The sequence below is a fragment of the Notolepis coatsorum genome (assembly GCF_963971535.1).
Source record: "Notolepis coatsorum genome assembly, chromosome: 2".
Taxonomy (NCBI): domain Eukaryota; kingdom Metazoa; phylum Chordata; class Actinopteri; order Aulopiformes; family Paralepididae; genus Notolepis; species Notolepis coatsorum.
The window spans coordinates 113652121-113665564 of record NC_140166.1 but is presented as its reverse complement, the minus strand read 5'-3'; the positions used below and the strand labels follow the sequence as shown (position 1 = coordinate 113665564).

General features: G+C 46.5%; 1 protein-coding gene across 1 annotated transcript in view; it reads right to left on the bottom strand.

Annotated features, from left to right (window-relative positions):
• The window catches only part of mtss1lb (MTSS I-BAR domain containing 2b), a 239448-nt gene that overhangs the window by 31426 nt on the left and 194578 nt on the right, over window positions 1-13444 (bottom strand). The window contains 2 exon segments of the mRNA XM_084309215.1: window positions 835-909; window positions 2709-2800. Of these exon segments, the coding sequence (XP_084165341.1) occupies window positions 835-909; window positions 2709-2800 (167 nt within the window).

Here is a 13444-nt window from a genome sequence, read left to right as displayed (position 1 = left end):
CTGACGCCCCCAGACACGACTCACTGCTCCCTGTACCTGGCTACTGTTACATATCAATAAATACAATCCATGTATACGCTACAGGTCAGTGTCAGCATTTCTCTGCATTAGCCTGAACCTTTGACCTTGACAGTTTGACCTTGATAGCTTCAGCAGTGCACAAGACCCGGATAGATCAAGAGACGCCGTCGGCAAAAAACGAGCTGGTTTCCATGACGACAGCACTGATGTTAGGGGAACATGTAGGACCATGTAGGATCATCCTGTGACCTGTTTACTACACTAACTGGTGACTAAACGTAGACCATGGTGGCGACTAAGAAGACCTCACTGCTATGATGATGGGGGGGGGGATAACAATATATACCACAAGATTCACCTGTTTATATTTCAGAGACGTGTATGTGTGTATCTGTGTGTGAGTGTGTGTGTGTATCTGTGTGTCTATGTGTGTGTGTGTATGTATATATGTGTGTGTTTGTCTACTGTATGTGTGTGTGTGTGTTTGTGTGGGTGTGTATATGTGTGTGTGTGTGGAGTGTCTATGTGTGTGTGTGTGTGTGTGTGTGTGTGTGTGTGTGTGTGTGTGTGTGGGGGTTGTGTGTCTATGTGTGTGTGTGTGTGTTTATGTGTGTGTTTCTGTTTGTGTGTGTTCTGTGTGTGCGTGTGTGTTTGTATCTGTGTGTGTGTGTGTGTGTGTGTTTGTGCGTGTTCTGTGTGCGTGTTTGTGTGTTCTGTGTGTGTTTGTGTCTGTGTGTGTTTGTGTGTTCTGTGTGTGTTTGTGTCTGTGTGTGTGTGTTTGTGTGTGGTCTGTGTGTGTGTGTGTGTGTGTACCTTTGCGAGCTTTCTTCTGCAGTTTCACGGTATCAGATGATTTCTTCTTGATCTCATGTCTTGACCTCTTGTACTCTGGAAAGGAGAGGGGGGAGAGAGAGGGTGAGGAGGGGATAGGAGAAAGAGAGGAGAGGATAGAGAGAGAAGAGATGAGAGAGATAAGAGAGGAGAGATAGAAGAGAGGAGAGAGAGAAAAGAGAGGGGGTTTAGTGGTCGTTATTTATCCTAGAGGTCACAGAAGAGGTCACAGCCCCAACGTTCTCACAGAGGATATACCGCACTGGGAGACAACGTTACCAAAGACTGTCTGAAGAGAAGCTGGGTCACTCTGCTGCCATCTTGATAACGACTAACAAGACTAACAAGACCAGACCTCTATCTCTTTGAACGGGGAGTTATCCGTATCTAAGAATCTGATGACACATATGATTGTTCTTCTTTCATATTTGAAGTCACTGGTAAATTACTGAATGGTATCCAGTTCTTAGTCCTCAGTTACCCTGTCTTTAAAACATCTTTAAAACTCACATCTCACCTCAAAATGCAGTAGACTATAATTTCACTCAACATCACATCACATTTACTAATTACTCTGTCTGAATATGTTTGTTTTGTAGCAAGTAGTTTCATTGTTGCCACCATCTTTACTGACACAGTCTCTGACAACAGGATTTCCAGTGGCTTAATATTACGAGGAGAGATGCATGCAAGCAACTGGCCATTTAGTTGTTCCACATTTTATTCATCTAATGTTCCCATGCCTTTGATATGTAACGTGGCGATAGGTTGGTTGTGTAATCTCAACTTATTTTTATCGATATGTAGCTTCGATTACATGGACAGGAGAGAGAGAGAGAGAGAGAGAGAGAGAGAGAGAGAGAGAGAGAGAGGGAGAGGGAGAGGGAGAGAGGGAGAGAGAGAGAGAGAGAGAGAGAGAGAGAGAGAGAGAGAGAGAGAGGGAGAGGGGAGAGAGAGAGAGAGAGAGAGAGAGAGAGAGAGAGAGAGAGAGAGAGAGAGGAGTAGTACAAGGAATTGGATACCCTCAGTGTGAACCTGCACAGTCAGCATTGGCATACAGCTACAGTTACATGTCCTTGTATTTCTAACATTGATTTACAAGCAGAGTCAGACTTGGTTGGACTCCACTCTTTGACACCGCTGACCCAGCTGAAAGCACAGAGGGAGCAGCGAGGAATGGATGTTCACATCTGTAACTGCAATGTGATTGGTAGCACTTTCATGTGCAGGCGTTATCTGGTAACTGGAGCATGTTACATGATAGTTATTCACTGTTACATGATACTTATTCACTGTTACATGATACTTATTCACAGCAATCGGCTGAGTTTAACATCTGTTATGGCATAATTTTCCAGGAGGTACACATTATAAACAGTAGGATCTACTATTACATACATCTCTTATTAGTTAAACCACTGGCTAGTGGCTAGTATGGTTTATTACCATAGTATATTCATACTTGTACCACTGTAAATAATAATACATACAACACACACATTAGATTACTCACATGCTCTCTGGTTACATGCCAACTTGTACTCTGTACTTGTACAATCGTGCAATGACAATATAATTGAATCTAATCTAATGTCATCATTGTCCAGTTAGGAATAGTTCCCACAACAGGCTACCAGAAAAACGGGATGTGCTAAATGCTTCGCATTGTGGGGTAGATTGGTAGGAATGGATGACATCATTAATGGGGCAGCCATATTTAATACAGTCCCCCGTTGTTCTGCTTTACTTAGATTTAAGTCTGGACAGGCTTCTTCTTTTTCTCTTTCTTTACAATGTCAGACAGAGGCAGGGATAACTTGAAGTGATTGGCTGAGAGAGCGGCGTGTGGGCGGTACCTTTGGCATGGTCCTTATCCAGCTGATTGGCTGTCTTCTTCCAATCCTCAACCCTGTCCTGGAGAGGTGTGATCAGACTCTCCATCAGAGCACTGAGAGAGAGGTCAACATTCATGTCAGTGTGATGATACATGTCACAGTGATCAGAGCCCTGAGAGAGAGGTCAACATTCATGTCAGTGTGATGATACATGTCACAGTGATCAGAGCCCTGAGAGAGAGGTCAACATTCATGTCAGTGTGATGATACATGTCACAGTGATCAGAGCCCTGAGAGAGAGGTCAACATTCATGTCAGTGTGATGATACATGTCACAGTGATCAGAGCACTGAGAGAGAGGTCAACATTCATGTCAGTGTGATGATACATGTCACAGTGATCAGAGCCCTGAGAGAGAGGTCAACATTCATGTCAGTGTGATGATACATGTCACAGTGATCAGAGCCCCGAGAGAGAGGTCAACATTCATGTCAGTGTGATGATACATGTCACAGTGATCAGAGCCCTGAGAGAGAGGTCAACATTCATGTCAGTGTGATGATACATGTCACAGTGATCAGAGCCCTGAGAGAGAGGTCAACATTCATGTCAGTGTGATGATACATGTCACAGTGATCAGAGCCCTGAGAGAGAGGTCAACATTCATGTCAGTGTGATGATACATGTCACAGTGATCAGAGCCCTGAGAGAGAGGTCAACATTCATGTCAGTGATATCTTTGCATGTATGCATTTTATTACTCAATATGTAATGAATTCCTCAACTAAGTTGTTTTGTAACATCACAAACACAAACACAACATGACCTGTATGAATCAGTCAGTCAACATTACTGTATATCAGAGGCGACAGCTAGAGCGAAGCTCCTGGTATCATATGTAACTCGACGACCTAGACGACCTCTGACCTCTCACCTCAAGATATCAAGATAATACAAATGGGTTCTATGGGCCACGAGTCTCTCTTGGAATTTGGAATTGCACGAATCGGGCATGACTGGAGAGCCGGGACTCTTGTGGATCCAATGAGTCCAACTGTATTCATGTGTGATGATAAATAGATTAATTAAGCCAAATTAATTAACACGGGTCATTTTTTTTACCCATACTTGAATATGCTGTGCGTCTGAGGGCTAAACAAGGTCTCGATGTTGCCTGATGTATATATGGCGTCATGAAACTCTTCCCCCTCATTCTGTAGAGAATAAAGGAATTGTATTTGAGGAAAGACACCATTATATACGTAATTCACCTACATGAGTCTTTCCACTAAACTATTACACAGAATCTGGAACATTTAAGACCCTCCTTCTGAACACACACACACACACACACACACACACACACACACACACACACACACACACACACACACACACACACACACACACACACACACACACACACACACACACACACACACACACACACACATTAGACTTGTATCTGGAATAGTTGAGACCCCTCTCCACACACACATACAAACACACACACAAACACACACACATGCACACATAGACACAGGCTCAGAACACAATAATTGTAACAGCTTGCAGAATCATTCAATCTTTACAGCCCTATCATTACTGTGGTGCGACACCATCATCATCATCATCATCATCATCATCATCATCATCATCATCATCATCATCATCATTGTAATAGCAGTTCCCATGGAAACGTCATTAGAGGCTGGTGGGGACCTAGGAGAAAGAAAAACAGGGTCTGAAAACAGAGACGTTGTGAGGTTTACTCTGTGGTCTCTGCAGCGCGCCGGCGGTGAGCTTCATTTAGCCCCAGTGTCTCTGCTTCTGTCATTCACACAGCCGTGGGTTTGAAGAGAAAGTCCACCGTAAAACACAACTAAAACACTAAAACACAATTAAAACACAATCAAAACACAGCTAAAACACAACTAAAACACAAAAAACACAACTAAAACACAACTAAAACAGAACTAAAACACAGCTAAAACACAGCTAAACACAACTTAAACACAACTAAAACACAACTTAAACACAACTTAAACACAACTTAAACACAACTAAAACACAGCTAAAACACAACTAAAACACTAAAACACAACAAAATCACAGCTAAAAGTTTCAAGTTTCAAGTTTCTTTAATCGTTGTCATACAGAAGTACAGAATACTTTTATACAAAATGCTTCTTACTGTTACGCTCCAGAGACTGTGCTAGACAAAAGATAAGTATGAAATAAAATAGTATAGCATGTAAAATAGAAGTAAAAATAGAGGTCACAGTGTTCAGTATAGACATATGTACAATGTTCGATGCAGAATAGAAGTAACTGAGTTACCATACAATATACAATATACTATGCAATGTACTAATGTACAATACTATATAGTGCAAAGCAGAAATGGGATGAGGTACAATTTAGGTACAATTTACAGTAAGGTGTACGAGTTGTAGTGTAAATCCTTTATCAATAAATATAAAGTGTGTTTAGGTGATCTAAAGTGTGGAGAGTGGGTGCTGCAGTGTGTTGTTTGTTTAAGTGAGTATGTGCGTGTGGGTGTGTGTGCTGTCTGCATTTGATGGTTGTTGCATAGTGTTTATTGTTCGTTGAGCAGCCTGATGGCCTGGGGATAGAACTAAACACAACTAAAACACTAAAACAGTGTATAACTAAAACACAACTAAATAATGACTAAAACACAACTAAAACACAGCTAAAACACAACTAAAGCACAACTAAAACACAACTAAAACACAACTAAATCACAGCTAAAACACAACTAAAACACTAAAACACAACAAAAACACAATTAAATAACAACTAAAACCACAGGATGGCGCTTGTTTTAGGCTGCTGAAGTTTGTCCCTGAGGAAGCGAGGGATTTTTTCCCCAAAGTGCATTACAACTTATGCCTCACATTCACTCCCACATTCACACACCGATGGCAGAGGTGACCATGCGAGGTGCCGACCTGCTCACCGGGAGCAGTTAAGGGGTTAAGTGTCTTGCTCAAGGACATTTCGAGACACTGCCGGGAGGAGCTGGAATCAAAATGGGAACCTTCAGACGACCGTTCCACCTCCTGAGCCACAGATGTAAGCTTGAGGTTTGTGTGTGCATAGTACGTGTCTGTGCATGTGTCTGTGCGTGTGTGTGTGTGTGTGTGTGTGTGCATGTGTGTGTCTGTGTGTGTGTGGACGATAATTCAATCTCCCATTTACTGTCAATGGAAAAGCTCCAAGATCTGTCTCTTCTCATCAACTTCCAAATCTGAGATCAGTGAGATAACATTAGATAACACAGTACATTTTATTTTAGTGTGGATTTGCTGTTTTTAAAGGCTCACAGTGTGTTGTCTGTCTCACCACAGCCTCCAGATCCAGACAGACGTCTAGATTTACATGGAAACATACACACATGTGATTTTTAAATGAGGGGAATAGACAATTGTTGTGTATTCACTTTAACCTCTTAAAGGTCCCCTTGTAGGAATGCGGTAATGATAGTGAAAACGGAGCCGTGTTCCGATGCAAAAATACTATTTTATTATGCACTCTACTGTCGCACAACAACACTGCCATTCCTCTTTCATTCGTCTCTCTTTAACTACGTCATCCCCCGCTAAGGATCACAGGAGATGTAGTAAACACCACATAAGGCTAGGATGCCGTGAATTATGTCCCAGTAGCCACTACACACGTCCCCCCAGAATTCACAAGAACTGGTCCCAAAAAACATCCAGGGGCTCTGACGACCCGCCCAAAACGACTCCGGTACCCCTGGGCAGGCACAGGAAACCGAGGCAGTGGTAAAGCAGTAGGCTGACACTGAACAGGCCTCGGACGGCAGGTCCAGGGGTCCGCCGTAGCTAGAGTAGGCGTCGGGACTGCCCTACCAGGGGGGCGACCACGGCGGGGCGGTTGGGCCAACTCAATGGGGCAGTCCAAATCCAGGTGAGCAGGCTTCAGGCGATCTACCGAGATCCGTTCTTCCCTCCCCCCCATGTCAACGACGAAGGTCTTATCGCCTGCCTTCACAACCCGGTAAGGACCATCGTAGGGTGGCTGTAGGGGGCCTCAATGGGCGTCGCAGCGGATAAACACGTACCCCGCTACTTGCAGATCAGGCGGGACACGTACCTTCGGAACGCCGTGGCACGAGGTGGGGATGGGCAAGAAAGACTTGGCCTTGTCCAGCAGAGCATCCCGCTCTTCCAGTGCTGACCAGGAGGCCTGTTCCTTTATGCCAAGCAAGCAGTGCAAAATTGCTTCCGCATTCGTCACCGCACGCCAGTGCGGTAAAGCGCCCTTCTTTTCAGGCCCCGCTTAGACAAATGCTACCGTGCGTGCACCGGCGGCGGCGTGCTCGCTCAGGTGCGTGCGTGCGCCGGCGTGCTCGCGCGAGGTGCCCGCGCATGCGCATGAGATCCCGCCTTGGTTCGACAATATATATAAGTCACCGCCCCTCATTCAGTATCTAGAAAATAGCTCAATTGGCAAGGCCACATGGCTGTGGATCCTATGGCTCGTTTGCTGGCGAGTTCGAATCCCATCGAAAATATTTTTTAACGTGATTTTTTTTTAACGTGTATTCTTTCGCCGGTTAAGGTTAGGCATGGTTAAGGTTAAGGTTAAGGTTAGGCATTGTTTCGGAGTTGGTTAAGGTTAGAACGGTTAAGTTTAGGCGCTGTTAAGGAGCTGGTTAAGGTTAGAGTTTGTCAAAGAGAATGGCAATATAATTTCTATGGTTAAGGTTAGGCATGGTTAAGGTTAAGGTTAAGGTTAGGCATTGTTTCGGAGTTGGTTAAGGTTAGAACGGTTAAGTTTAGGCGCTGTTAAGGAGCTGGTTAAGGTTAGAGTTTGTCAAAGAGAATGGCAATAGACAGCCTATTTCCGCGCGACCTGGGCGCTGGGCGGCGGAAAATGAAAGGCGCATTACTGCACGCCACTACGGTAAAATTTTGCACTGCTTGCTTGGCATAAAGCTACACGCGACCAGGAGGCCGTAACACAGGGAAGAAAATCCCCTGGGACGCGGAGGGGTTGGCCCTATACCAGCTCAGCTGAAGATGAAAGAAGGTCCTCCTTAGGTGCAGTACGGAGCCCCAGCAGCGTCTCTACGTTCCGTAGCTGCATTTCTGCAGACCCCTCTCTGATTGGTTGAGCCCATTTCTGCAGACCCCTCTCTGATTGGTTGAGCAAAAGGCGAAAAAGAAATGTACTACCAGATTCGCGTATAACGTTATTTCGCGTGACTTCGCGCTTTATTCATAACGTTATGCACATTTCACAACACAGCCAGCTGTCAGAAACTGTACATTGTAACGTTATATAACATAACGTTATGTTATTTCGCGGTTTATTCATAATGTTATGCACATTTCGCGTGTATATAACATAATGTTATGTTATTTCGCGGTTTATTCATAACGTTATGCACATTTCGCGTGACAACACATAACGTTATTTCACGTGACAAGTTCAACACAGCCCAGCTGTCAGAAACTGTACATTGAGGGGGTTTGAATCACTGTTTAGTGTTTACACTCCCCACTTACTGTAACTGTACCATGACGCACTCCTCACTTACTGTAACTGTACCATGTTCTACATATAACCTCATCTCATGCACCTTGTTGTGTATCCTGTTTCTTTTTCCTCATTATTATATTCAGAGTTAATTATATTGTTTACACTGTCTTTCTTCTATTATAACCCTGCCCATTTGATGTTCCCAAATCATATTCAGAAAGTATCACAGAGACTTCTATTGACCAAGGAATTAGTTATTATTAGTAAGACACAACATTTCAATCAAACATATAATAACATGTGTTTCATCATACCAACTGATCCTGGTGTGACAATACCTAACATTTAGATTAACCCAGTTAATGCATTAACTAGACAGTTACAATGTAACATTTAGATTAACACAGTTAATGCCTAACTAGACAGTTAGAAGAAAGCAGGAAGCCGGTCCAGCACTCTCAGATTCAAAGTTTTAATTGCAGCCTGGAACATACATGTTTCGGAACCAATGTGTAACTAGACAGTTACAATATAACATTTATATTAATTAACCCAGTTAATGCCTTAAGAGAAAGAGTCTGGTGGTCAATGTCACTTCGGATTGCTACGACACATCTCTACTGCTTGTGACAGGCTGTGGTGCGTTCCAGACTTTACTCTTGTTGGGAAACTATAGCGATCAGAGAGGGGCTTTGCTCAACCAATCAGAGAGGGGTCTGCAGAAATGGGCTCAACCAATCAGAGAGGGGTCTGCAGAAATGCAGCTACGGAAAGTAGAGACGCGCCCCAGCATCACCCAAGGAAGTCTGTCGACCCAGCTGTCGCCTCGGAGATCGGCCTTGAGAGCAGCTTTCATCGACCGGTGAAAACGTTCACACAGGCCATTGGCCTGTGGATGGTAGGCCGTAGTGCGGTGGAGGGAGACACCCAACTGCTGGGTAATGGAAGTCCATAACGCGGCAGTGAATTGGGCCCTTCGGTCAGAGGAAAGATCAGAGGGAACACCGAACCGGGCGACCCAGGTACTGAAGTAGTCGCAGTGAGTGGGACAGCCTCTGGCCAACGGGTGGTCCTGTCTACCATCGTCAGAAGGTGAGTGTACCCCCTGGAGGGAGGAAGGGGTCCCACTAGATCCACGTTGATGTGGTCAAAACGCCTCTAAGGCCAACGGGGCCTTAACATGTCGATGGACCTTCGCGCGTTGGCATGCCATGCAGGTCTTGACCCAACCCCCAATGTCAACCTTCATCCTGGGCCAGACGAATTTCACTGCCATTAGGCGCTGTGATGGTTTCCTGCCCGGGTGCGAGAGGCCATGAACAGCCTCGAAAACTTGTCGTCTCCATGCCCGTGGAACCACTGGCCTTGGCTGCGCCATAGATATATCACATAGCAGCGTCGTGCCATCATCAAAGAAGGGGACGTCCGCCAACTGGAGGCCAGTAACCGCCGTCCTGCATGCCTGGATGTCTGGGTCTGAAACCTGATCCGCAGCCATACGGGCGTAATCAATTCCCAGGTGGACAGCACCAATGACGGCCCGCGAGAGGCAGTCAGCCACGGGGTTGTCCTTCCCCGCCACATGCTGGATGTCAGTGGTGAACTCAGAGATGAAAGCCAGATGGCGTTGTTGCCTGGCAGACCACGGTTCGGACACCTTCGCCATAGCAAAAATCAATGGTTTGTGGTCTACAAAAACAGTGAAAGGGCGAGCCTCCAGCAGGAAATGGAAATGTCTGACCGCCAAGTACAGGGCGAGGAGCTCACGGTCAAAGGTGCTGTACTTCTGTTAGCTGGAACGGAGTTGTCGGCTGAAGAACGGCAGGGGTTGCCAAATGCCCTCGACCAACTGCTCATAAACGGCTCCAACGGCATAATCCGAGGCATCAGTTGTCAATGCCACGGGAGCCTCAGGCACGGGGTGCGTCAGCATGGTTGCGCTCGCAAGGGCCTCCTTGGTATCCGAGAATGCCTTTGACATGTCGTCGGACCAGGCGATGGCATGCTTGGGAGTCTTGCCCTTGAGAGCCCCATACAGGGGGCGCATTAGGTGGGCAGCCTGAGGGATGAACCGATGATAGAAATTCACCATCCCCAGGAACTCCTGCAAGGCCCTAACCGTGGTAGGGCGTGGGAGCCGCAGCACCGCTTCCACCTTTACTGGTAATGGGACCGCCCCAGCAGTAGTGATGTGGTGGCCAAGGTAGTCCATGGCAGGCAGACCAAACTGACATTTTGCTGGGTTGATGATTAATCCATGCTCTCTGAGGCGACTGAAGAGGAGCCAGAGGTGTGTTAGGTGTTCTGTCTTGGACGTGCTGGCTACCAGGATATCGTCTAGGTAGATGAACACGAAAGACAGGTTGCGCAGCATGGCGTCCATTAACCTCTGAAAGGTCTGAGCAGCATTTTTGAGGCCAAAAGGCATCCTCAGAAATTCAAAGAGTCCGAATGGGGTTATCACTGCCGTCTTGGGGATGTCCTGAGGGCTAACCGGCACCTGGTGGTATCCTCTCACCAGATCTACCTTCGAAAAAACAGACGCGCCAGCTAGGTGGGCTGAAAAATCTTGTATGTGTGGAACCGGGTAACGATCAGGTGTAGTGGCGTCATTAAGGCGCCGGTAGTCGCCACACGGACGGCAGCCGCCGTTAGCCTTTGGAACGAGATGGAGAGGCGAGGCCCAAGGACTGTCGGAACGATGAACGATGCCCAGTGCCTCCATGGAGGCAAACTCATTCCTAGCGATGGTGAGCTTGTGTGGGTCGAGACGACGAGCCCTAGCATGTACTGGCGGGCCTTCCGTGGAGATGTAATGAACGACTCCATGCTTAGTGGCCGCGGATGAGAAGGTGGGTGTTGTGATGTCCGAGAACTCCAACAGGAGGCGGGAGAAATCATCAGTGGGCGCGACGGCGCTGGACAGTGTCATTGTGGCCGTGTCACTGCGCTCTCATGCTAAGGAGCCAAAAGTCTCAGCATTGACGAGCCTGCGATTCCCCACGTCTACCAAGAGACTGTTGGCGCAGAGAAAGTCAGCACCTAGGAGGGGAGTGGACACCTTGGCCTATACAAAATCCCAGGTGAAACGCTGGTCAGCAAAACACAATGCCACGGTGCGTTTGCCAAATGTAGGGATCGCACTGCCATTGGCAGCTTCAAGGCGGGGCCCCGTCTCGCTGAGTTGAAATCCTGAGTGGACGCCGGCAACACGCTCACCTGGGCACCCGTGTCACATAAAAAACGGCGGCCGGAGAGTGAGTCAGTGACGTACAGCAAGCCTGCAGGATGGCCAACACTCACGGCTGCTAATGAATGGCAGCCAGTGTGTTTCCCGACCCACTGTAGTTACAAGGTGGCAGACACTTCTTAGCTTTGTTCCCAAACTTTGCGTGGTAAAAACACTCTTCCCAGCTGAGAAAAATACATCTGCTTCTCTAGCTAGCTGGCGAAAGTCAGTTTTGATGGAATTAGACATAGGTAAACGAACATAGTTGGGCAGCTGTTGCAGGAAAAGCTCTTTAAATAGAAAACATGGCCCATGGTCACCCAGCAAAGCTAACATGTGGTCCATCAGTTCAGAGGGCTTTGAGTCACCCAATCCAGGTAGAGAGAGAAGCTGGCGAGCACGGTCAGATTCAGATAGACCGAAAGCCTCTTTCAGGTGTGTTTTTATAGCAACATATTTGTCATGTGTAGGTGGGTTTTCCAGCAAACTCACCACTCTCGCCGCAGTTGAGTTCGTCAGGGCTGCTACCACATAGTAGTACTTTGTGGCGTCCGCAGTAATGTCTCTGAGAGCGAATTGAGCCTCAGCTTGCGCAAACCAAGCGTTGGTGCTCTGCTCCCAAAACTCCGGCAGCTTGAGTGAAACGGCGTTCAAAGATCTGCGATCTGCGTTCTGTTGCTGTTGGTCAGTCATGTTCAATGTAATCTCCGAAATACGTCCAAGAGAAAATCAGGGTCACCAACGTAGGAATGCGGTAATGATAGTGAAAACGGAGCCGTGTTCCGATGCAAGAATACCATTTTATTACGCACTCTACTGTCGCACAACAACACTGCCATTCCTCTTTCATTCGTCTCTCTTTAACTACGTCATCCCCCGCTAAGGATCACAGGAGATGTAGTAAACACCACATAAGGCTAGGATGCCGTGAATTATGTCCCAGTAGCCACTACACCCTATTGTAATGGCCTTTTCCAGTGTTTTGCATTGTTTTCAAGCAATGTGGGTGTGGGGTTGTACCAACACGGACTAAATGTGAAATCTGTACCACGTCCCATTTCTGCAGTTCAGCTGAGACAATAACGCCCCCCACTGAAACAAGCCATTCTGAATTGACTCAATCTGTGACGTGTAATAATTCTGATCTGCCACCGCCCGTCCACAATCAACTGTGATTGGAGGAGTTAGCATAACGTTGAAAGTATGAGCAAAACCAAGCAGCGAGTGGAAATAATGCGGAAGCGGTTTCGACAGCAGAGTTGCCACCTTCAGCTGTTCCACTGTCAGCACTTCCTCAAAAGCGTTCGACAGTGTTCCTAATAGTTATTAGTTTCCTAATGATATCGTGCTCCACAAGCAATGAACCAGGGCAGTGGCAGTTTTTGGACTACACGCTGTCGTGGACTACACGCACGCACGCACACACACACACCCAGAGACAGAGCAGGTGTGTGTGCGCTTTGAAAAGGTTCCTCCATCCTAGTGTATCTGTCAGTGCAGGTGGGTGACTGTCAATCAAAGCGCATTGCGAGTATGGGCGGAGCCCAGCCAAAAACAGCTTCTACTTTGGAAGGGGAGAAAGTGGTGCACCAAACTTAAAGTACTTGATAAAAAATACAAAACAATGAATTTTATTGAATAAAACCTTACAGATGTGTTCCATAGACTCACAGGAATTGTGTAAAATTGCCCAAATAGTGAACAATAGGGGACCTTTAAACATCGGACGGCCCGACAGACTTTGCCCTCGTCTGCCGACTCCGGGCTGCATTTTCGCCGATCAACCAATACATTGTTGAAAAGTTGAATTTGCCGCCTTTTGATCGTCACCCAACTCAACCTATTGCGTAATTCCATTCTTGAGTTACAAGACGAAACATCCGGCAAGCGTAATTTTTAACAAACCGTTCGGACGAGTGACCCCATCCGGTTGTGAATGGTCCTGAACTGACCAGTAGGGATGGGTACCGTTCACATTTGAACCGATACGGTA